The 26,139-nt window shown below is 38.1% G+C and overlaps 1 protein-coding gene and 1 pseudogene across 3 annotated transcripts in view; both read right to left on the bottom strand.

Annotated features, from left to right (window-relative positions):
- ATRN (attractin) overlaps positions 1-26,139 on the bottom strand; it is a 109,492-nt gene that overhangs the window by 81,070 nt on the left and 2,283 nt on the right. For all 3 annotated transcript variants that reach the window (XM_087818846.1, XM_016212080.2, XM_087818845.1), the window contains exons 2-3: positions 8,875-8,958; positions 4,213-4,326 (exon numbers count right to left, since the gene is read on the bottom strand). In XM_087818846.1, coding sequence (XP_087674972.1) covers positions 4,213-4,326; positions 8,875-8,958 — 198 coding nt within the window. The remainder of the gene's footprint in view (positions 1-4,212; positions 4,327-8,874; positions 8,959-26,139) is intronic.
- LOC107536404 (large ribosomal subunit protein eL31 pseudogene) lies at positions 18,647-25,470 on the bottom strand (annotated as a pseudogene).

Genomic DNA, 26,139 nt, shown 5'->3' with positions numbered 1-26,139 from the left:
TGAGGCACTGTCACCACCAACACCACCCTCACCTCACTCTGTAAAAGCCTAAATCCTTACCAGGCCATATGTAGTCTGCTCCACACACACACACACACACACACACACACACACCAATGAACAAACATCTTATCCACTATTCTCTCCCCTTCATTCACTCGACCCCAGCCACACTGGCCTCTTTGCTCTCTCAGAGCACACACCAGGTAAACTCCTACCTCAGGGCCTAGAACAATTTTAAATGCTCATTCACTATGATGTAGCAATTCTATTTATTTGTAGAAGAAACATCAGTATATACAAAGACAAATATACAAGAATTCTCACCGCAGCACTATTCAGAATGCCAATAGGCTGAAATCCACAGGAAGTTGCTAAAATGAATCATTACATCTCTGTAGATCTGCAGGACTAACAAGGAGCCTCATCAAGACATTCTGATGGGGGGGAGCAGGATGCAAAACAATGGGCCTAATATGTACGTATATTTACATGTATTTATATAGGTTCATATGAAAATGGCTAGAAGAATACATAAGCAGGGGGAAAGGGGGACAAGATTTTGATTCAGAGAGACTTTTTAATAAGAAGACAACACTAGGAACCCTAGGACTCTGAAGGTGCTCTAGAGGTTACAAAACAGTGAAGAATTTTCTACCATGTATTCAACTAACATTCATTTACTAAGCACTTACACATGGGGCACTATTCTAGGTACCAAGAATACAACAGTGAAGAAGTTCCTGCCTTCATGGTGTTCTAAAAACCAACAAATAAACCTAATACAGCTCCTCCCCTCCCCCACCAGGTGTGTATATATAATGCCAGGCAGAGAGAAATGCTCTGAAGGGAAATAGAACAAAGTAAAAGAACGAAAGGTGCTCCTTTAGACAGAGCAGTTAGGGAAGGCCTCTTGGAAGAGGTGACATTTGACCAGAAACCAAAATAAAGGTTTCAACCATCATCATGCTTTCATCAGTTTTATACACCCAAAACCCCTGAAATGCTGAAAGGGTAAGTACTGGCCACCTAGAAACGGGTTTGTCAAAAGCAATTTTCTCATAAGAAATATGGACACAGAAAAGGACTGGGGGCTCTGTGACATGTGGGAGACCCTGTACTCCCTGTTATCCTAGCATGAGCTTCAGGATCAGACATGGGAGCTCTGATCTTTGCACCACATGCCTAGTCATGTCACTGACACATCTCAGCCTCAGTTTCCTCAAATGCACAATGAGAGAAATCTTATCTACCTCACAGCGATGCAATGAGAATCAAACTGCTAAAGCATGTGAAGTGCTTAAATAGTGCCCCACACTAGGAGGTGCTCAAGTGATAGCTAATGGTACTTATTATTTTTATGTGGTGGGAACGTTTAAAAGTGTAGGATGAATGGTAGAATGGGTGGAGTAAGAAAGGATGGAGAGTCACAGAAGAAAAAAACAAAACTCCAAAAGTAATAATGTTTTTTGAAGAATGGTTTCAGAGGAAAACTGCTCCATCACCACTACCACCTCTGCATCTCCCTACCAACAGATCCTAGCAGCTCTACAAAGGTGCTACACTTACGCATTTGTTGAACTGAATGCACCACAAAATCATAATGTGGTAGAACTGGAAGAGACTTGCTCCAGTGGTTCTCAAATTTGTCTAGTAATGGAATTGTGTTTATTAAACAAATTTTATTTATAACTTCAATATATAAAAGACAAATGGGATCAACCAGTTTGAAGTCAAATTAAACTTCATAGTTTGCAATACACTCAGAGAAAATACCATATAACACCTTCAGTTTAGGTTTTAGAAGCTGAAGATTAGAGTAATTAATGACCTGTTCAAGTTCCCACAGAGACTAAAGCAGAACTCAGATTTAAAGTCCGTATCTTGCCCAGCTGGGTGTGGCTCAGCGGTTGAGCATCAACCTAGGAGCCAGGAGATCGGGGTTTGATTCCTGGTCAGGGCACAGGCCCAGGTTGCGGGCTAGGCAGCCAATCAATGACTCTCTCATCATTGATGTTTCTATCTCTCTCTCTCCCCCTTCCTTTCCTCTCTCTGAAATCAATAAAGATATGTTTAAAAAAAAAGAAACCACATTCTTTAAAAAAAAAAAGTCCATATCTTCTGCACTAGCCGGTTTGGCTCAGTGGTTAGAGCATCAGCCTGTGGACTGAAGGGTCCCAGGTTTGATTCTGACCAGATTGTAGGCTCCATCCCTGCGAGACGCGCGCGGGAGGCAACCAATCAATGTGTCTCTCTCACATCGATGTTTCTCTCTCTCTCCCTTCCACTCTCTCTGAAAAGCAATGGAAAATAATATCCTCGGGTGAGGATTAAAAGAAAAAAGAAAAAAAGAAAGTCCACATCTTCTGAGTCCTGTATGATTTTTCTTCTCTTTATTGGCTGAACTATCTGCCGCCAGGCTCTCTCCACTCTAGGTCCCCAGCACATCACCATTGGGTTGATTCCTCTATCCAAGTCCTCCTGACCCAACAGCACTCCTCTGCTCCCCATCTTATGACAGGGCCTTTTGGTCTAAACAGTGGTTTCCAAATTATTCTGCATATCACTGCTTTAGAGGTTTTGTGTTTCAGGAAAATTTTAATTTTAAAACACATTATTTTCTCACTATAGTTTTAGAAAATTCATACTCAAATACTATGCACCATAAGTTAAATTTTAACACAATCAATGGATTAATTTATACTATCAGTTAACCAATTTATTTTTATAGAAACCTAAAATTTCTCCTGTTTTGTATACATATACTTTGGCTTCTCTCAAAAGTTGTTAATTAGAACAATTATAGCTTCTGCTTATGCTTGTGTTGCTGTTGATTTACGTCTGCTCATCAAATACGCAGTCCAGGTGAACCGCAGAACTGATTATGCATGCCTGCTTGGCTGATGTTCCCAAAGGGCTAATGGCAAGCTGATTCAAAGTGCCAGCACATAACAGAGACTCCATATATTTGGATTAATGAACTCAGTCTCAAGTGAACCCCCAATAAGTATACTATCATGACATTATACTATAGGTAGTTTTGTGCTTATGTTAAAACTTGGGGTGCCTCTTGCTATAATGCAAGGTATGCTTCAAATTCTGGAATAAACATATACATGCTCAACACTTGGCAAATGACATTTTAATGCTTAGAATGGCCTATCCATCCTTCTCTTTGGCCTCGTAAGTGAATCTCTGAAACCGGTTCTTAGTTCAAAGATATGTTAGAGAAATTTCCTAACCAAAGGAGGGGAGAAATACAAGGGCACGTCAGTCCCTGGTCTCCTATGTCCTTTGGCAACTCATGTACTGTTTACTCTGCTACTTTCTCATCCACATGAGCCTAGTCCCATGTGAGGAACACAAAAAATATTTGTTGAATTGATTTCTATTTTAAGTCAAGGAAATAAAATATTTGAGGAGAAAAAATCCAGAAAGTGAGTTGTAGATGAAAAACTGACAACTATGGCTCTCTAAGGAGATGTGTGTTTTAGAAAAATATTATTTTATATATCTTCTATCAAATAAAAGGAAGGAAAATAGAATGGTTTTGAATTCCCATGTGGTCAGAAAGATAACACAGCCACTTATTGTTAATAAAACCTAAAATGCCAAAAACAATTCAGAACACCTCATATATTGGGTGTTAAGCTATTTTAATAATATAAAATATAGTTATTGAAAAAATTGTAATACATATTGGTATATTCCTCATTCTCCTCAGATAACCACTGTTCATCTTCCGTGTATTCTTCCAAAAATTTTCTCTCACCCATAAATACACACACACACACACACACACACACACACACCCCTATATTTGAATTCAACAAATGCTTCCTGAAGGCCTATGTAATGAGGCATACAACAAGGATTAAAATGAACATGGTCCCTGATTTAATTTTTTACAGAAATAATTACATATTACTCACAAAACATTTTTAAAATGTAAACTTCACCACCACCATGAGAAGCAGATGAACGATACTACTATCACAACGGTACAGAGCAGAAAACTAAAAAGAGAGGTCAAGTACTCTACCAGAAACTTACCTAGTAGCTACAGAAAACCGTCAGGCCTCCAGAAATAGGACTTTTTCCATGAAATAGTGTGTTAAGGGATAATAAAGGTGAGTCCAGTAAGAATGCAATCTAGGAGATATGTTTGAATTCAGAAATCACATGATTAACTACTTATATAAGTGAGCTTACCTAAAGGCAGCAATTAGTGGTGCATAAATTGAATCCCCGTCATAAACATATAAATGGTCCCAACTACACTCTGTAGCAAAATGATTGAAACGAAGTCTCATTATTCTATTTGGCCTGAAAACAAAACAAAACAAAACAAAAGTAATTTATAATAACCATAACTATCAAACATTTGAAAAAAAATATACCTAGATTTTTAAAAAATTTACAGAGAGAAGAAATTAATAGTAAAGAGTATTTCTTTATTCGTCAAAGATTTACTTAGTATTTACTATGTGCAAGAGGCCACTAAACACACAATGATAAACAAAATAGATATATGGTCTGGCCTCTTTGGGCCTATAATCTATACAGTAGCCATTCATTAACAGCCTCTGAACCAACCCATTAGCCCTTCCATTTCTGCACTTCCTTATTCAACTTAAGATTCCACACTACATCATTTCACAAACACACCTGCCAATTATCTAAACACCCCTGCCCCTCTTACTTTCCATGGAACTACCTGGCAAAAGCCCTGGTCTAGAGGAAAACAGTTACCTGTTTTGACTTAGATTGAATCCAAGGAAAATTAACCCAGGCCAGAGAAAGTCACACCACTGAGTAAGCTGGTTCCAGTATTGGTAACTGCTCACCAACTTCAAATGGTACTTCAATTCTGCCAGCAGTCCTACTACTAACTCTCTCATCCTCTCCACAATTGCTGCTCTCGATTACTATTTCAAACTATTCAGTCCCACCTCTCTGCTTGTGCTCAGCACTGAGACAAAAATCCCTGAAATTCCCATTTTCCAAAACAGATACACCTACCTACTTATCCTTCCATTTCTCAAATATTTAACATCTCCCTCTCATCTAGAATGTCCACATCCACATTTAAATCTCCTTATGTATCACATATTTTACAAAAAACAATAAAACATAAAAAGCGTCAAATCCCAACTCTTCTTCTAGCTATGAGCCCGCCCATCCCTTTCTCCTCTTAATAGAGTAAAACTCTACAGAAGACTGCTTTCTCCATTTCCTCATATCCTACTCACCCCTTCACTCTCTAACCAGGCTTCAGCTCAAACACTCCACTCAAAAAGCTCTTGTATTAGCAACACCATTTAGTTTCTGCTGATGCCTAATTATATGTCTCCAGTTTAGACTTTTCTTCTACCTCACACTTATTTGTCTAACATCTCTAACCAAACAAATAAATAAATATATAAACAAGTTAACTCAGATGGTGATGAGTACTGTGAAGAAATTAAAGGGACTATGAGATGATAGTACAACAGGTGGTGGGGAAATACCCCAGAGCTCTAAAGGAGGTTAGAATGACAAGAGATAAGCTATGTGACAAGCTTGGGAACAATGTTTCAGGCAGAGGAAACAGCTCTGTCTTAAACTCTCAGGAAGAAAGAAGTTGATGTGTGGGAGCAATCTGAAGAAAATCAGCAAGTCTGAAACAGCAAGTTGAGGGAACCACATGAGATAAGTAAGAGGTAGGCAAGGGGCAAAAGCAAAAATCAAAAGGCCAATTTCAAGGCTATTACCCAAGGAGCCCAGGAAAGTGAAGATGGTGGTTTTTACAATAATTTCAGAGATGAATGAATATGAAAAGGAGAATGTAGACGGATTTGGGAGATACTCTAGAGGGAAAACAGACAGAAGTTACTGATAGGCTGAACGTGGGGATAAGAAAAAAGAGAAATTATTTTTTGCTTAGGCCAAGGAGGAGCAACCACTGAGATCACATGCAGAGCAATGGTGGAGAAGGACACCAGGTGGGAGTGAACTGATAGAAAGGGCAAGGGCAGACAACAGAGCTTAAGTTCTCAAAGTGTGGCCCACAGAACGCCAGGGGCCCTGAGACCCATTTCCCGGCCCAAGAGGTCAAGACCATGTTCACAATCATTAATACTACGCTATCATGAGCCTTATCACCACACTGGCATATAGTAACGGTGAAGAGCAACAGTGGGTGAAACTGTGGACACCTTGGAGCATAGCACGACAGCAGCACCGAACTGCACTAGTCATCACTGTTATTCTCCACAACCATCATGCCCTCAGAGGAAAAGAAGAAATCACAGCTTCATTTACGCACAGCTTTATTACATGGTAAAAACTAGTACTTTCATTAATAGTGCACATCTTTTTCATATTCTGCATGACAAGATGGGAAGTATGCATAAAGCACCTCTGCTACCTAACAAATGGTCTCAAGGAAAATCACTTTTGCAATTGTTTGAGTTGTGAGCTGAACTAGCTGCTTTTCTCTTGGAGCACCATTTACCATTTTTACTTGAAAGAACAACTGACAAACTATGGTTTTTCAGAGTTGGATATATGGCAGATATTTTCTTGAAAATGAACAAAGTAAGACTATCACTTCAAAGAAAACAACTGGCAGTATTTGTTGCCAAAGATAAACACAAGTTTTCAAGCAATGATTTGAGCTTTGGAAAATTGTTATCTGCCACCCAGATACAACTTCCCAATATTTAAACCTTTCTGATGAGATTGATGGTGATAAATAATGTGATTTTTTAAAAGTGATTTGAGAGGGGAGTGTGTGTGTGTGTTTATCTGTGTGTGTGTGTGTGTGTGTGTGAGAGAGAGAGAGAGAGAGAGAGAGAGAGAGAGAGAGAGAGAAGAGTGAGAGAGAGAGAGAGAAAGAAACATCGATTTTGTTGTTCCACCCACTTATGCATTCATTGGTTGATTCTTGTATGTGCCCTGACCAGGGACTGAATCCACAACCTTGGCATATGGGGACAATGTTCTAACCAACTGAACTACCTGGCCAGCGTCCAATGTGACTTTAAAAAAATATATGATGTAATTAAATATATCAACATTTGGGAGATATGCATAATTGAGTGAGCCAATATTTTCCAAATGACCCACATATCATGTTATAAAACCATGCACAGGTTAAAGATCCATTCAAAGTACAAAAAAACTAATTAATTTTAATTTAAAAAATTCCAAAAATTCATTCACATTGTTTCAGATTCCACATTGCAATTTACTGTTAAGAAACAACCACCTGTCAAAGACCATCCACAATTCTTTAAAAGGGCTATGAAAACCCTTTCCCCTTTTCCCACTACATATTCAAGTGAAGCCTAATTTTCTTCACATACTTCAACCATCATAACATATTGTAACAAAGTGAATGCAGAAGAAAGTATGATAATCCAGCTGTCTTCTATTAACCCAGAGAAGAGATTTATAAAAATGTAAAGTAATGCCATTCTTTTCATTAACTTTTTTTTTTAAGTACAGGGTTTCTTCTTCCTTTCTTTCTTTTCTTTCTGTTTTTCTTTCTTTCTTTCTTTCTTTCTTTCTTTCTTTCTTTCTTTCTTTCTTTCTTTCTCTCTCTCTCTCTCTTTCTTTCATCTTTCTTTTTGTCTTTCTTTTTTTTTATATGTCTTTATTGATTTCAGAGAGAGGAAGGGAGAGGAAGAGAGAGAGAGAAACATCAATGATGAGAGAGTCATTGATGGGCTGCGTCCTGCTCGCCCCTCCTGGGGATCGAGCCTGCAACCGGGGCACGTGCCCTGACTGGGAATCGAACCTTGATCTCCTGGATCATAGGTTGATGCTCAACTGCTGAGCCACGCCAGGTGGGCCAGGGTTTCTTTCTTCATAAAAATATGTCATTTATGCTAATGCATAGTGGTTTTATTAGTTTTTATTATTATTATTATTTTAATATATCTTTATTGATTTCAGAGAGAGAAAAGAAGAGGGAGAGAGAGAGAGATAGAAACATCAATAATGAGAGAGTCATTGATCAGCTGCATCCTGCACGCCTCCAACTGGGGAACGAGCCCACAACCCGGGCATGTGCCCTCACCGGGAATCGAACCCCGATCACCTGGATCCCGGGTCGATGCTCAACCGCTGAGCCACGCCCGGCCGGGCTAGTTGTTTTTAAATAAATGAGTTAAATAATATTTCTTAGTTTTAATTTTTAATATTGGCTTAATTTTTAAAAACAGTTATAACCCACAAAAACAAAAGTTATTTAGGATTCTATAAATTTAAGAGTGTAATGAGGTCCCGAAACCAAAGAGTTTGAGAAACACTGCTTTAAAGGTTTGTTGAAGGTAAGAAAAAGAAGGCAACAGCTGGAGGGGCATAGGAGCCCAGAGAAGGAGTTGTTTGGAAAATAATAGTTATTCTAACTTTCCTTCCCTCAATAAAAATAGGTATTTCGAAAAATGACACAATATTATAATTTTCTAATGCTTTAAGCAAACCATTTAAAATACTCAACAAGGGATGGGACGGGGTGGAATGGGTCATTGGGGAGAAAAAGGGACATCTGTAATATTTTAAAGAAAAATAAAAAATACATTATCTTAACTATAAAAAAAATAAAATTAAAATAAAATACTCAGCAGTGTTTAACTAGTACAACTGAAAATATACAAATTTCTAATGTGTACAATTCATCTGCAGCATTAAATCAACACAAAAGGTTTTTTTTTAAGTAAAAAATAAAGATTAAGAAAAATAAAATTGACTTGTAAAATAAGAAGTTATCAAATAAAAAATATTTTAAGTACTTTATGCTACAGACTGTTAATTTTACTTACAGGAAAAGTAATGTCACAACAAGCTCTATCCCGAAAAAAAATTAAATTAATCATTACTACTTACTGTCCTTCAATGAGCCATGTGCACTTCGTTTTATATTTATAATTTCCAGGTCCATCTGTTACAAACCCAGAAGATCCAGTTAGTCTGTAATTTAAAAAAATACAAAAAAACTTAAATCCATCAAAATTTTATATATTAATATCTTTTTCTTCATTCTCAATACAATCCAAGTTAGGCATAGTGAGTACATTAATGCATACTACATAATCAGAAGGAAATAGCTGGATAGTTATATTCAGATTCCACAAATACAGATGAAACAAATACATACACTTAAGGAGATACAAATATACTAAAACCAACAAAAATGAATGAAAAACGTATCCAAATCTTTCCAGATAAGATGAGAAAAGTCATACTGTTTAATAAAAATGGCCACAAGTATTTATTTATAAATATGAGTTGTTTTTCTTTTAATCCTCACCTGAGGACATTTTTTCCATTGCTTTTCAGAGAGTGGGAGAGACAGAGAAACATCAATGTGAGAGAGACATATTGACTGGTTGCCTTCCGCACGAGCTCCAACCACGGGGAGGAGTGAACCCACAACCGAGGTACATGCCCTTGACCGCGAATTAAACCCACTCTAACCAGTGAGCCACACCAACCAGGGCTCAATTTGCTTTTTTCTTTATACTTTATGTCTAGTACATTTTGTTATACAGAAATTTTTATTATTTAAGGAGGATGTTAATTCCTTCCTCATTGTTTCCAGGTAATTTTTCCTCCCTCTTCCATCAACAATGTTAGCCTCTCTGAAACAGATGCTCTTCTGGATCAGCCTCCCTCACTTTTCTTTGTTTGTTTGTTTTGTTTGTCTTTAAATATATCTTTATTGATTTCAGAGGGAGGAAAGGAGAGGGAGAGAGAGAGAAACATCAATGATGAGAGAGTCGTTGATCGAGCCCACAACCCAGGCATGTGCCCTGACCGGGAATTGAACCCTGATCGCCTGGACCCTAGGTCGACGCTCAACCGTTGAGCCACGCCCGGCCGGGCCTCCCTCACTTTTTTAGATATCTACTGAGATCCCAGTTACTGCTCCTTGCTCACTAAAGACATTAGCATCTAGTTCACTGCCTTCCACTCAACTACATCAACATCTAAGATGTTCCATCCAAAATCCAGACTTTCCATGTCTTAATTTCATCAATCTTTCTTCCCTCCCACTTTATTCATCCCTCTAGGTCAAGGGTGGGGAACCTTTTTTCTGCCAAAGGCCACTTGGATATTTATAACATCATTCGCTGACCATACAAAATTACCAACTTAAAATTAGCTATGAAAAAAAGCTCTCAGATTTATTGAATTTCGAGTCCCGCCTGCAGTTGCCTTGGCAGGGCCAGACCATTACCAGTCTTGTCATTACCAGTAACAGCACTACTACCAAAAATCTCCATTTTAGGTATCCTGTACTCCTATACTACCATCTGTTCTCTCTCCAGTTCATTTAGTCTTCCTCCCCCTTCTCAGTGAGTCATCAGCCCCATGGGGACCTCCAATCCACTAAACTAACACTTCTCCATGTTCATCCCCCATCGCCCACACATTTCACTTTCCTACTCCCCTAGTTAAGATTCCATGGTCTATCACAATTATCATGCCCTGAAAAACCCTTGACCTCTATGCCCTTCTCTCCCTCTAATATATTTAACGGACACAAATGTCTCCATGTCTAATCCCCCCCATTTATTCACCTCCAAAATGTTAGTCTGAGCCAATCATGGTTTCCTGTGTCCTCTGCCAATAACTGACAAGGAATGTATATTCCTAGTTAAGATTAGATTCTATTGCAACTGACAGAAAAACCTAAACAGTAATGGCTTAACTGAGATATAAAGTCCAAAAAGCAATCCAGAGCATATAAGGCATTTCCATGATCATCAAGAACCTAATGTTCTATCTTCTTGTTCTGTCATCCTCAACATGTGGCTTCCACCTCATAATCCAAGATACTGCTCAAACTCCAGCTATTATTCCCACATTCTACCCAGCAGGAAGGAGGAAAAGAAAACGAGGCATATACCCCCTCCAAGTCAAACATAACAATTCAACTTAACCATAAGCCAAAAGTTAGACAAACCTAAATGTAGAGGCTAAGAAATGTAGCCATTATCCCAGATGACTATGAGTCCAGTGAAAATCAGGACTTTCTTTACTAGAGAAGTGGAGAAAGACTATGAGGGGTCATTATTAGTCTTTCTCACAATATGTAATCTAATACTTAAATGTGAGAAGTCTGATGAAGGACTTCTAGGAAATATTTTTTCTAATTCTTAAAGACAGTGTGGTAGACACAGAGATGTGCCCATTCAAGGAAGGACTTGCTGTCAGCTGCAGCCAGAAGTGTGGTGATCAGACAGCCTCAAGCTGTTAGTCCTTCAGGGCTGCCTTCCCAGGGCAGCCCCCCCCCCCCCCCCCCCCCCCCCGAGCAGGTATAAAGGCTGGGCATTTCAATCCAACATGGAACAACTCTGACAAATGATCCTTGCTCCAGAGCTCCTCTTGGTCAGGCCCTGCCTTAAAGCTCTTCTGCTTTTGCAGAGTTCTGATTCCAGCCCCCTCCTCTCACAGTTGTTATAACCAAGTTGTACCCCAAACTCCATTTCCGCAAATGTTTCCAAGAAACCCTACAAGAGACATCCAGAGAGACGATACTTCTCCCTCTGGACTCTGCTACAGTAGATTTTACAGCTAGAAGTACTGCAGCCTGAACACAAAGCCAGCACCAAGGATAAATCAAAGGCAGGCCAAAGTCCCTGAGGAGCAATACCAACCAACCACAGAAACCACTCCAGTTTTACGGGTAATTGAATTTCCCGCTGGTTACTGTTTGAGAGAGACACAGAGAGACAGAGAGAGCGCATGTACCCACACTTCCTTAATTCTTTGTTTTAGGCTCTCCTACCTCAAGCTGTGTTTCCAGCACAAAGCTAGACCCATGCTTCAGACTCATATTTCCTATGTCATAAATTTCAGTCACTAGTCCCCTTCTTTCAACTCTTGCTTTTTTTCACCATTTTGTCATCATCTGCCCTATCTTTCAAAACTTATCGACTCTTCCTTTGCCTCACCCATTCATTCAGTCTACAAAACCACTCATTTTCCCCCTTCTTCTATCCCCACTGACAAAGCCAATGCCCTAGTTAAAATTCTCCTCATCTAAGCTTGGTCTCCTGCAACAACTCAGCCCAGCTCTCTGATCTGGCCAGTTCTCTACAGAGCCACCTGTCATCTTCCTCAAAGGCTAATCTGATCACGTCAAGACCTGCTTGCCTTAGCACTGCATGAAAGGTCCATCACAATCCAACGCCAACTTACTTCTCCTGATCTATCTCTAGCCACTGCTCCCCAGACTAAGCAGCCCGTACTGCAGCAGTATCAAATGTCACTCTCTTCCCTCAACTCACCTGCCTGTAAGTCCCCATGCATTAGCACATTCTGACTTCTCTGTCTAGACTTAACTTCCTTTCACCCTTCCCTCGTTTCCTCACCTACGAAACTCCTAACCACCCTTTCAGATCTCAGTTCAAATGTCCTCTGGAACTCTGGGAACTGTGCCTAATGTTTTTTGTACTGAGCTGAGTGTTGCCTTCTGTGTTGACTTATCATGTGGTCTGGTTATCACTGACAGAGGAATATATCTCTACTCACGGGACTGCCACGATTTTCTCAAGGACGTATCGCATTTACTTCTTTTTCTCTACTGCCTAAAACACCATAGATGTTCATATAATATTTGCTGCCTAAAGAAGTTCCAGCAAAGTTTCACAGCAACAAAATATTTTAAGCTCTTTACCACAAAAAAGTCCAGAATAAATTCCTATAATGTATCCATGACAGTCTGGAGAGAAGAGCATTTCAGATGCTAAAGAACTGGAGGTGGAGCCTTTGTTGAAAACATCTGAACTCTTCTCTGTCACCTCAGATGAAAAGGTGCCTTGTGAATGCCTAGTTTGATTCAAGAACCAGGAGAGTCCAATAATTTATGTAAAGCTTTCCCTTAAGCAGCCATATAATGATCATTTGTATTATGTTTTTCTAAATAGCAATGAAAACTCAGAGCATAAAAGGGAAGTACAACAACAAAAACTAGGAGTTCCAGAACCAGCAAAACTCAACCCTGCAAAGAAACCAGGATCAAAAAATATGGCTCTGACACAAACTATATTTAGCTCTGTGTGTTCTGTGTGCTCCCTCATTTCTTCTAGGTTTCTAGACATATCCTTAGCAAATAACTTGAGATATTAAGTTAATCTTATGGGGGAATATCTCTTCCCATCAACTACAGTCCACCTGAAATGATAAAAGAGCACCATTCTCTCAGGCTTAAATGTTAGTGTAACCTTTGTTAGCTTCTTTCTCAATTTTATTTCCTTCATCAAATGTATGACCAATTTATTACAACTGCCATCAAAGAATTCCTTACATTCATCCCTTCACCGTCATTCCCACTGCTACACTCTACCCCAAGTCCAAACAATTCATAGTAGCCTTTCTGCCAAAGACTATGGCTACTGTCACAGCTTCTATGAACTGCCCACAAAGCCTACTAAGCATTCCACAGCCAGAACCACATTCCTAGAGGACTGATGTCACCAGGTTAGTACCCTTGTCAAGTGTTTACAATGACTCTGCACGCATTATGGAATAAAGTCTAAACTCCTGATCTTGATATTTTGACTACTAAGAATGTCAATCCTCCCTCTCACCCTGATAAGCCAGTTCCCATCACTGTCCCCCAAACACTCCATGCCCATTCTAATCTCAACTGTGCTTTCACTCATGCCGTATTCCCCATCTCTTCCTGGAAAGCAAATCCAGCCACCCACACACATGCTCCCCTATCTAGTATATGCTTTTGATTTTTCTTATGTATCCAATAAACCAGTCTCTCCCAGGGCCCTGAATATTAGACCAAAAAAAAAAAAAAGCACAAAATAGGATTACATTCAAACAAAGACCAACCCTACTGGCAATCAACTCCTTATAACTACACTCCTTTCAAAGAGTCCATATAAATATACAGTAATGAAAGGAAAGGAAAGGAAAGGCAATTAGCAAGGATAAAGACACAAAAGAAGCTTACGGAAACTGACATTAACTCCAGCTCCTGCTAGGCATCTAATACCTTTTATTTGTATACCACCTTAAACTTTTCAGAATTTTTTGTTGTTATTTAAGAATAGAAAGACATACACAATCTGGCCCCTACCTACAAATGAAGAAAAAAAGAATACAAGCAGATCCTTAGATAAAGTTTAGTTGGGATTTGATGATAGTTTGGAAGGAAAAAAGAATACGTAAGGAAAACACCCTGATTTTTGGCCTGTGCTGAGTAAACGGCCTGGAGTAAAAATCAAGGGTTCTATTTCATTGTGTTTAAAGTCCTGGGACTAAGAACATCTAAATATGAGGTATAGATACAGAAGAGGATTGGGTGCAGATACACAGAGAGTGTCCTGAAGTACCCTAATTTTTAGAGATAAGAAGAGCTTGCAAATGAGCAAACAATCAAGTATGGGGGCGAAATAGAGAAGAAAAAGGAGCACAGAGTATACAGATCGTAAATAAAGAAACTGTCACAACTTATTGGCAGCATGATTATCAACATAGAAAACAGGAGAATCATAGTCAAGCTATCAATAGTACAAAAATTTAGGACAGTTTTTTAGACAAATTCAATATATGAGAAAATCAATTCTGCTTTCACACTTCTGCCATCACCATGATTTTAAGACTCTAGTCTCTGGTCCAAGGAGGATGAGGTAGTTGTGATATCCCATCTCCACCAAATGAGTCCTGCCAAACTCCTACCTAGATCTAGGTAAGTTCAGCACAGATCAACCAAGTTGTCCAGAAAACCACAGAGACTCATGAACTAAATATTACTTAATGTTATAATGACAAAAATGGTAACAATAAAAATTCCATTCCTATGCACTATAGTAATCAATTAGATTATAGTCATAGGAACAAAATTATGTGTCTAGGGGATAAATCCAACAAAAGTATATCATATCATTTTGAAAAAAGTTTTAAGAATTTACTTAAAGACATAAAAGAAACCTAAATAAATGGAAATACAAAGCATGTCTGGATGGGAAGACTCTATATCACAAAAATGACAAATTTCCTCAGGTTAATCTCAATTTCAGATGAAATTCCAAACAAAATCTCAACAAGGACTTTCACTGAAATTAGAGAAGCAAAGGGCTAAAAACAACTAAGACAAATTTGATGTTTTATATGACTAAGGTGTATTTCAAATCCATAGGGGGGGAAACATATTATTCTAATTCATTCTCTTTTTTTTTAAATCCTCACCTGAGGACATGGTCTTTTTTTAAAAAGTCCATATTTTATCTATTCTAAGATATGCCTTTTTTCTCATTCAGTATCTCTGAAACCAAGGTGCTTCTTAAAACTGATGCCATATCTCAGTTTTACTGGATTTTTTCTTCCTTAGCAGTACCTAAAATTATGGTATATCTTATAATGATGGCATCTTAAATTCAAAAAAATTAAGTTAAAAATTCTTAATAACTTTTTTATTTTGGAATATGATTTTAGATTTACAGAAAAGTTGAAAAGATGATACAGTGAATTCTCAGACACCTCTTAACCAGTTTCACCTAATGTTACCATATTAGATTACCATGGTACATTTGTGAGACTAAGAAGCCAATATTGGTACATTTCTATTCCCTAAACTCCTGACTTTATTCAAAGTCCTCCAGTTTTCACACTAATGTACTAATTTCTGTTCCACCATCCAATCCAGGATACCACATTACATTTATTCATCTTGTCTCCTTTGTCTCCTCAGGTCTGTAATAGTTTCTTAGTGTTTCCTTGTTTTTATGACCTTGACAGTTTTGATGAAAACTATCCAGCATTTTGTAGAATGTCCCTCAATTTATCTGATGTTTTTTCACATGATTAGATTGGAGTTACAGGGTTTTGGGGAAATAACACATAGGCAACATTCCCTCCTAATCACATATCTGATAGCACATGAGATCAACATGTCTTATCATTATAATCTTAACCCTGATCATTTGGTTAAGGTAAGTGTTTGCCAGGTTTCTCTCCTATATCATTACTATTTTTCCCCTTTCCATATTCTATTATTTGGATAAGAGTCACTAAATCCAGGCTATTCTCAAGGGGAGCAATAAAGAGAAATTAGCACTACACCCCAGAAAGGGAAATATTTACTTACATTATTCAGAATTCTTCTGTAAGATTTGTCCCTTCTCATCATTTATTTATATATCCAATCATAGATAATTTTTTGTTTGTTTGTTAATCCTCAACCTAGGATATTTTTTCCATTGATTTTTAGAGAGAGTGGAAGGGAGGGAAGGGGAAGAGAGAGAGAGAGAGAGAGAGAGACAGAGAAAAACACTAATGTGAGAGAGACACACCAATTGGTTGTCTCCTGCACACGCCCCAACTTGGGCTCAGGATCGAACCTGCAACTCAGGTACATGCCCTTGACTGGGAATTGAACCCTTGACCCTTTGGTGCACGGGCTGATGCTCTAAGCAATGAGCAACACCAGCCAAGGCTAGAGGTAAAATTTTTAAATTGTGAAATAAAATTTAAAAAGCCATTCACTACTAGATCACTGCTACATATATAATATCAGGATTAATATCTAGAATATATAAAGAACTCCTATAAATCAATAAAAAGGGACAAACACCCTAACAGGCAAATGAGCAAAGGCAAAAAAAAAGCAATTCAAAGAAACGTAACATCCAGATCACTGGACAGAATTTATAATCCAGGAAAAAAATTACATGGGTGAATTAGAATAAAATAATATAATGGGTGTTTTTCAGTAACTCTACACTACACCAAAAATGATATACTTTGCAACTATGTAAATCCATTTTTTAATGGTATAAATTAACTCCATCTCAACCTAAAAGCATGCAAGGAAGTAAACAGAATTTTAAAATTAGCTCAGCCAGGCGTGGCTCACTGGTTGAGCATACAGGAGATCACAGTTCAATTCCTGGTCAGGGCTCATGTCCGGGTTGCAGGCTCCATTCCCAGCAGGGAGCGTGCAGGAGGCAGCCAATCAATGACAACTCTCTCATCATTGATTTTCTATCTCTCTCTGAAATCAATAAAGATATATCAAAAAAAATTATTTTGGAGGTGCTTCAAAAGTTTAAAAATCACTATTCTAGAGAAAAGTCATTCATGCATACACAAAGAGATATTAACGTAGCACTGTTTGTAACAGCACACACTGGAAAAAATCTAAATACCCATCAGCACAACAATGAATGAATTGGAATTCTGTAATGAATATAGCTAGATTCTAGTAGAACTACGTTTATGAACACAAATAAATCTCAAAAGCATTAACAAATGTGTTCTGAGGTAATAAAAGCTTGTTTACTTTTTAAAGTTTGAAGAACATGACTTTGTTTTTGGAAACAAGAGTGTGTATGTGTGTGTGTCTGCAGTAAAACTAGAAACATGCATGCAAGGGAAATAATACACATCAATTTCATCATACTAGTTACCTCTAGGGAAAGAGTAAGGTAAACAAGATTAGGGAGAGGTAACACAGGGAATTTGGTTGCTATCTGTAATATTCTATATTACGTAATTTATACTTATATTACTATGGAGTAATAAAAATATTACTATGAAGGAAATTCAGCAAAGCTAGGTTGTAGGTACAAAGATATTCATTTTATTATTCTTTGTATCTCTTCCATAGGCTTGAAATAATTCATATTAAAAGGATGTTACAGTCAGTCCAGAGAGACTGAACCAGCACCAAACACGACTGCCTTAAAGCAACCAGTTACTTGGCCAGGGTTGCTCAATGTTGCTCAACCAGTAGTCCAAATGATGTTCCAATTAAAAGACAGTAATGGCATCTATTAAAAGAGAAGCATAAGACATGATATTTAAATACGAGTTATGGAAGGACATAAAATTAATCTGCATCTAAAAATCTGCCTCAAGATTAACTTGCTAAACCTAATCAAAATCCTTGTATAGCTTTGCAAAACGTTTTTTTAACTTCAAAAACCATTGTCAAAAGGGGAAAATTAAGTGACAATTATAGACAGTTTGGTGTTTTTATTCAATTTTAGGGGGGAAAAATCTACCCAGGGAACATGCTATTTGCAGAGAAATGCCTACAAATAGCTGAAAACCACTATTATTTTATCACTTAGAAACAAAATACAAAAAAATTCTAAGAAATAATGTTTCGGGCACAAAGGCATGAATACCAAACATCAGAAGAGGAAAGCTGTCTATTTCTATAGCACAAAGCAGAGTCAAATTCAATCTCTATTTTAATATACATTTGATCCCAAAATAAAATGTCATTGTTTTATTTGTGTATAAATCATGCTTTTCCTTACACATTAATTTAAAATATATCAAACATGTACCACATGTTAAACAGAGAAAAGGTCAAATTTTTTGTATTGTGAATATCATTACAAATTATATTTAAGATGTACGTTAAAATCTGTAAGAAATTACTTTTTACTCTATTTAAAAGCATCTTATCACCATTCAGTGGTTAAAGCATTGGCCCTCCCACCGAAGGGTCTCGGGTTCAATTCCTGATAAAAGCACGTACCTGGGTTGCAGGTTCCATCCCCAACCTGGGTTGGGCCATGGGCAGGAGACAACCCATCGATGTGTCTCTCTCACACTGGTGTTTCTTTCTCTCTCTCTCTCTCTATTTTCTCTCCTCACCCCCCCACCCCACCTCCTTTCTCTCTAAAAATCAATTAAGACATATCCTCAGGTGAAGATTAAAAAAACAAAACAGGATGCATTTTTTAAAAATTATCTTTTAATTCCTAAGACACTCCAGAAGTGCATACATTTTTCTGAAAGGATCTGTGAATCAAAAATATAGGAAACACTGGTGAAGAGAGGTGACTTGTGTGTGTCTTAACAGCACCTGATAAAGTTTCAGCCCCTAATGGTTATAGGTTTATTAATAGATTTAATAAACCTATAGGTTTATTAATAAACAATTTAGAAAATTCTTAATTAGAATGCAAAAAAGGATCAAGAGGAATTAATTTTAAAATGCATTCAACTTAATGACTGTACAACGTTAATGTCAAATTCTAGAAGAATAAATTCAGCCATGGCAAATTCAACCACGACAAAAATTAACTTCTATAAGTGAAAGATAGAATTCTAGATGAGAAAACATGCAAGTAAATAACTAGAGTTAAAGTTCACTCAAAATGTAACTTGAAAAAATAAAAAACTTACAGAATTAAAAATTGAAAGGATAAAAATCAAAACATGGTCTCAAGTGCTAAAAGAAAAGCCATTAAAGGGCTATGACATCAATAAAACAAGGAGAAAGAAAAAAGCAGGCAAATATAAGAAAGTTACCCTGAGGAGAACAAAACAGAAAAGGCTAGTAATAAAGGAAAAAAGGAAAAATGGAAGGAAAGTAACAAAATGAAGGATTAGATTAGTACATAATATAGGGATGGGAGTCACTTCTGCCACAGTGCATTTGGGAAATCTGAGAAGTGGGAACAAGCTTCACAACAAGTCAGTGGCTGATAAGTTTTCAGATGCAATTATTCTGAAAAATACAACTACAGTTTCATTTCAGTTTTAGAAACAAGGTTGTGTGAAAGAGAAAAACCAGTATGATTTCATACTGTTCAGCCACACAGTTCCAGGTAAATACTTTTATATTTAATTCTCAAGACAAAGATAACCTACATATTTATTAAATCAGTTAATCATATTTAGAAAAAAACTGTTAGATCATAAACATACTCTGCTTTTCACCTATATATTTTCTGTCCTGTATATTGTAGTAAATAAAAAATATTTGCTTATCTTGGGAACCTCTCGCAAAGGTAAAGTTTAAATGTCAGATACCTGCTTTCAGACATATCATAACTTCTGCAATTATATTAAGACATTCATGCTCAACTTTTCCTTTTACTCAATAACCATATTTTTACTTTTCAAATAAGTAAACTCTATCTTCCAGGAATCAACCAAAAACTTAAAGTATCTATTATGTAAATATTTTATATAAAGTTAAGGTTACTTCCAACATAGCATAATTTCACACAATTACGTATTTGTTTGCTTCCTCCCATAATCCTCTCTATTCCCCATTACAAAACCAAGAGATGAATAACTGCCATTCAATGACTTGTCTCTACTAGACTGAAACTCAACACAGGACAGTCCTCAACATAGTAATCTCAAAGAGCCAGCATAATGCATTCCACCTAGTGGGTCCCTCACAAGTCCTTGTAATGAGTGAGTGAATTTCTGATAAACTGGGGACCAGCATTTTATACTTGTGATACAATTTTTCCAGACCATTCCCAATTTTCATCATCAACACTTATCTTCACCAAATGGCGGGTTCTTAGAACACACAGTGATGTCACTGTTCTCACCTGCCCAGCACTGGCCCCACTTTCCGGTAACACTGCATGTGTTTTCCTTTCTCCTTTCTTGCTCCCCCTTTCTCAGTTCATGCCATTTAATGAAGCTGGACTTCATTCCCCACTCTAGAGCAGGTACTCAACTCAGGAGAATGCTAAGCCAGTTTTAGCTTCTGGAATCACTACATGGAGAGAGCCTTCCCAAGAGTGAGGTCAGTAAAGAATAAAGGGATAGAGGGAGTGAGACCAACTCGTCTCCTGGACCCAGCCACACATGAAACCAACAATATCCCCTTGACTTTTCTGTCACATAAACCAGTAAATTTCTCCCATCTTTTTCTCTTAAATTTGTATGAGTTGAGAGGCTATCACTAAAAGAACTTTTATAGAAATATAAAAGTATCCCATACAATTTACAAATAGAGTGACAATTAATGAGCCCTCAACTGTAAAACTGGCTAAACAGGGCTGAGGTACAGGGCAGTGAGAACAGTCTCATCTCCAGCTGGTAGTTGGCAATCCCAGTTAAGCAGTTTCAAAGAAACAAGCTACAACTATTACCTACGGTAACTTAGATCATATGCCCATCAAAATTGGAACATTGGGAGACTTGGAATTTAGACCACATTATCAACACCAAGAGGATAAGACCCAAACTCCTTGGTATGGAATATAAAGAGACTTTCATAATCTGGCCCTACGTCCCTCTGTATGTTAGGAATTACTCTACATCATAAGGGACAGGAATTCCAACACTAACTGGCATAAGAAATGTAGTACCTCACAAAACTGAAAAGTGCGGGTTCAGGCAAGGCTTGATCCAGAGATTCAGAAAGTCATAAGGTCTCCAGCTCCACTCCTCTGCCATCCTCCCTCCTCTAGGAGTTGCTCTGACCTCAGGTGGGCTCCTATCACAACAGCAACGCTACCAGCTATAACAGTTCTAGGTCCTACATCCTCACCACAGAGAAGGCAGATGACAGCATCTGCTTCATAAATACCCATAGAGAGGCCTCCAGCAAGTTCTGAGTCAGCTTAGATTACATGCCTACCTCAAAACAAGCACTGCAGCCAGAGACTGGAATGACCTGATAGCTTAACCTAGGTCAAGTATACACCCTGAAGCTGAAAGTTTTAGGAAAGGCAGAGGGAAAGCTATTATCACCTTCCAATGCTTCCCTTACAAGTTATTCTCTAACAACTATTTCGAATTCTCAAAGTGTTGTGGTTTGAATTGTGTGTCCCCCAAAAATATTTTGAAGTCATAACCCCCAGGACCTGTGAATATGACCTTATGTGGAAGTGGTCTTTGCAGATGTACTCAAGTTAAGATGTACTCAAGTTATACATCCAATATGACTGGTGTCCTTACAAGGAGAGACACACAAGGAGAGTGTCATGAGAGATTGAAATGATGATGGAGGCAGAGATTGCAATGATGTACCTACTAGCCAAGGAATGCCCAGGATTGCTGGCAATTCCTGAAACTAAGAGAAAGGCAAGGAACAGATTCTCCCTTAGAGTCTTCAGTGAGAGTATGGCCCCTCAACACCTTCTCAGACTTCTGACCTCCAGAACTCTGGCAGATTAAATTTGTTTTTCCTTTTTAGTTAATCCTCACCTGAAGATATTTTTTCCATTAATTTTGTTTGTTTGTTTGTTTGTTTGTTTTAGAGAGAGAGCAAAATGGAGGGGGAGGGGGAAAGAGAGAAAAAGGAGAAACATCCACATGAGACACATCGAGTGGCTGCCTCCAATGAACTCACAACCGAGGTACCTGCAACCTAGGCATGTGCCCTTGACTGGGAATTGAACCTGAAACCCTTCAGTAGGTGGCCCAATGCTCTAACCACACCAGCCAGGGCTAAATTTCTGTTGTTTTAAGCCACCCATTTTGTGACACTTTGTTACAACAAGCATAGGAAACCAATATACTGAGTATGACAGTCCATGATTCTCCTTGCACAAGCTCTTTGCTCCTGAAATGCCCTTCTCCCCCACTATTCATGATTCACTATTCCCACTAAACTTCTCAGATCTGCCCAAAATGTCCTCTTCTCTGTGATGACTTCCACCACAGCCCTCAAAAGGTTAGTCTCTCCACCACGTATTAATCCTGCACTACATACTGCCTGTATTTTTATTATTAAATTTTAACTGCCTGTGTACATAGCTGTCTTTTCAGAATTATGAGCTCTCCAATGGGAAAGCAGGGCCTGATTCTTACCCATATTCATATCCTCAAGGCATGCACAGCACCTAAGACATAATAATCATTCATTCAGAAGCTATCTATGAATTAAATGAGTTGATAACTCATCTCAAAAGAAGATAACAGGTATGATTTTGGAGAGTTTGCTATTATAGATTATAGAGAACTGAAGATGGGCCTTTAGGGTAGAATCTAGATAAGCAAAGAAGAATGCAGGGGCAGGGAGGAGGAAGGGTGCTGAAATTAGCAAATATGAAGAAAAACTATAAAGTGGAAGGATTTGTTTTGGAAAAAGTAAAATGTATAAGGCAGTGGGAGCCTTCTGCTGACAGTCATTTTACAGGTAATAAGAGGAGTGAAAAAAAAGGTTTCTGAGCAAGATAGTGACATGTTTTCAGGGGATTATGTGACAAAGTGTAGAATGGACTCTGGAGGCACAAGAGACCAAGCAGGGTGCACCAGAGGCAGGTCAGCAATGAGGTAAAGGACGAGATACACTAGAATGGCAACAAGAGAAATGGGAAGGAACAAATTTCTAAGACTTTAGAAAAAAGAATAAACAGAAAGAGCAATGAATTGCTCCTAAATTTTTACCTCTGGTTATCTAAAGTTGGATTTGCTGCTGAAATATGGCAGTCATCTAGGCAAAAATGACTTTTGGGGGGCAGTTTTATAACTATATTCAACAATCAGCAGTTAGTTCTCAACCACATTAACTGTTTGCAGATTTTTGAAAGTGGTGACCAGTATACAATGTATAGAGCCTGTATGGTGAATCTTCATCCTCATTATGTTTTCTGGACAACTGCACCCAGATATAGTATGAGACATTCCTTATTCCTGTGGCCCAGAGAGCTTATTGAGCTTGGTGTCAGTGATACATCTGGAGTTTCCATCTCCTTCATAGTAAATTTCCAGATCTCTTTAAGTGCCCAAAGGGCATGCTTCTTGAAACCCACTGCATGGATAAACTTGTGAATGCTGATAGGGTAGTCTCTGGTCACTACGTTGTTGATGGCAGAACGGTCCTTCTTCTCTTCACCCTTATTTGCAGGAGCCATTCTGACAGGCCCAAGGTGTTTCTCAAAGGATTTTAGCTCAGCCCTTCCAAAGGTTCATAAAGGGTGACTGCACTCAGTAAAAATGAGAGGCCAAATGGTACAGTGGAAAGCATGGGTTTGAGAATTAGACAAGGCCTGAGCTCAAACCACAACTGTTCATAAGTTGTGTGACCTTGGGCAAGTAATTCAATATCTCCCAGGTTCAATTTACCCATCTATGAAATGGGAATGCCTTCAGTCTAAGGATTAAAAGGGGTAATTCCTAAAAGGCACTTGACACAACATCTGGAAAAAATGGATGTTAGAAAAATGGTGACAGCTGCTGCTATGACTACTACTACTAGTACTGCATATGCTGGGCACAAAACAGACGCTCAATAAATGCTTCTTTTCTTTTACTTCTATAGAAGGTAGCTCAACATCATGGGTAACTATAAGGCTCCAATTCACTAGGCTATTCTATTCTACCCTCCCAAAAGTTTTGTATAGCAAGAACTTAAAAAAATTAAGTGCATATTCATTTCATAAATGGGCTTAATAACTTTATTCTCTAACTTGGTATTTATCCTCTAAAGAAAAATGTCAACGGCTATATCAGCAGAAAAAAAAAGATCACTGAATTATGAAGATTCACATAAAAATGAATGAAAGTGGTACTGCTTTAGAAATCATCCACCAAAGATTCCAGTTATTTTTATTACAATGGCACCATTAACTTTATCCTCTGCAATTAATCATTTTTGTAGTATCTTTCATTTGGGAAAAAATTAAGTGATTTTGTAACTATAACCACACAAAAATCCAAATTTTATACACTGTCAGAGTTGTCCTAAAGATTAAATGGCACAATGTATATGAAAATGCTTGACCAGGTACCTGGCATGTAATATGCACTCAGTGATAACTTCAATAAAATCAAATCCTCCTATTATCCTACATTCCTTTCAATTAATGAAAGAGTCCTTATAACAGCAATTATGACACAAGATTTATGGAACTAAAAAGCTTAAAAAAACACACCGACTTGATGTTAATACAAACCAAAAAGAAAAAAACACACTGACTTGACGTCAATACAAACCAGAAAGGTGTTCCTTTAATGTCTCTTAGTTTAACAGGGAGATTTGTAAGTTAAATCAAGATACACACCACTATAATCAAAATCAGAATTTCACTCTTCCCCTAAAAATAATCCTTCAACTAAAATTTTAATTAAAGTTTTTTTTAAGACCTGAGACATAAGTTCCTCTTACTTTCATTTTTAAAAATGCAAATTCCAGAAGCCCACAAAATATAATGGAATTATCAGGACCAAAGTCAAAGGAAAGGACACTGACACCAGCTCAAATGGAGCGTCCACAATAACCAGGGGAGCCCCTTCACTCAAGTGTGACACCATCCGAGACAACCAGTGTCAGGACTGCATGTTCCCCATAACAAGTGATTCTTCTCCAGTCCTTCTGGACTTTCTATGTGAACACTCAGACCTGCTCTCTCCCCCTGGCAATGTCCTTCATATATAGATAACGCCAGTGCTTACACCTGTCCTGCCAGGTGGATACCCTGAAAGCATCTCAGTGTGTGCAAAATTAAACATCTCAGATCCCTTCCTCCAGTGTTCTTGTGTGTTTTAATATCACCATCTTCTCAATCACCCAAGATAGAATCTAGTTTTCTTTCCTTCACCATCCCCCTCTCTTTTCCCAAGAGCAAACTAGTTTCAAAGAAAGATCTGTTACTTCTACAATATCACTTAGGACCTAGCTCATATTCTATCTCAAATTCTCTTTACTGCTGTCCTGACCCACACTAATTGTTCCAACCCATTTGCCCACCATCACTCATGCTTTAAAGCGAGTCCACCTACTCTGAACATTCCAGACAGACCGATCTTGCTATGCATCTCCCTCCCCACTCTATGGTCCCCCACTGCCTATCATGCCATGCCACAATTTCAGAACTTGAAGAACTTTCCTCTGACCCAGCCATTCATTCACTTGATCTTGGAAGCTCCCAAAATTCAAAATGCTCTAGCCTAAACTTCAAGGCCATCTCTGCTCTGGCTCCAATCTAAAAAACCTGTAATGTCATGAAAACAAGATGAACTATACCATTCCACTGCTCACAGGCTAAGAGTCAAAATACTCAACCCAACCAACAGGGATCTACATGGCCTGGTCCCTACCTACCTTTCCAGTATTACCATGCTCCCCTTTGCTCTCTCTGTTCCAGCCACCTGGCCTTCTACCCCACCTGCTATAATCCCTCTCATCCCCAAGCCTTGTACATGCTGGCCCTTAGCATCTCACCCCTCAGATCTCAACTCAAAAGTCACTTATTAAGTCACTAAACTTACCATTCCAAACTAAGTCAAGTCCTATCTGTCCCCTGCTCTTCACTTCCATTACCTCAAGCAAAATCATACTAATTTGATTACTGGATGCCTTATTCCCAAGCTAGAAGGTAAGCTCCACAAAAGCAGGACTGTGTCTGTCTTCTACCTCACAATCTAACCCAGAAGAGCCCTCAAAAAAATAATATTATATTATATTATATA

Source organism: Miniopterus natalensis, chromosome 7, assembly GCF_054644295.1.
Source record: "Miniopterus natalensis isolate mMinNat1 chromosome 7, mMinNat1.hap1, whole genome shotgun sequence".
In the NCBI taxonomy this organism is placed as follows: domain Eukaryota; kingdom Metazoa; phylum Chordata; class Mammalia; order Chiroptera; family Miniopteridae; genus Miniopterus; species Miniopterus natalensis.
The sequence above is the reverse complement of the archived record's forward strand: the minus strand, read 5'-3'. Positions and strand labels throughout refer to the sequence as shown.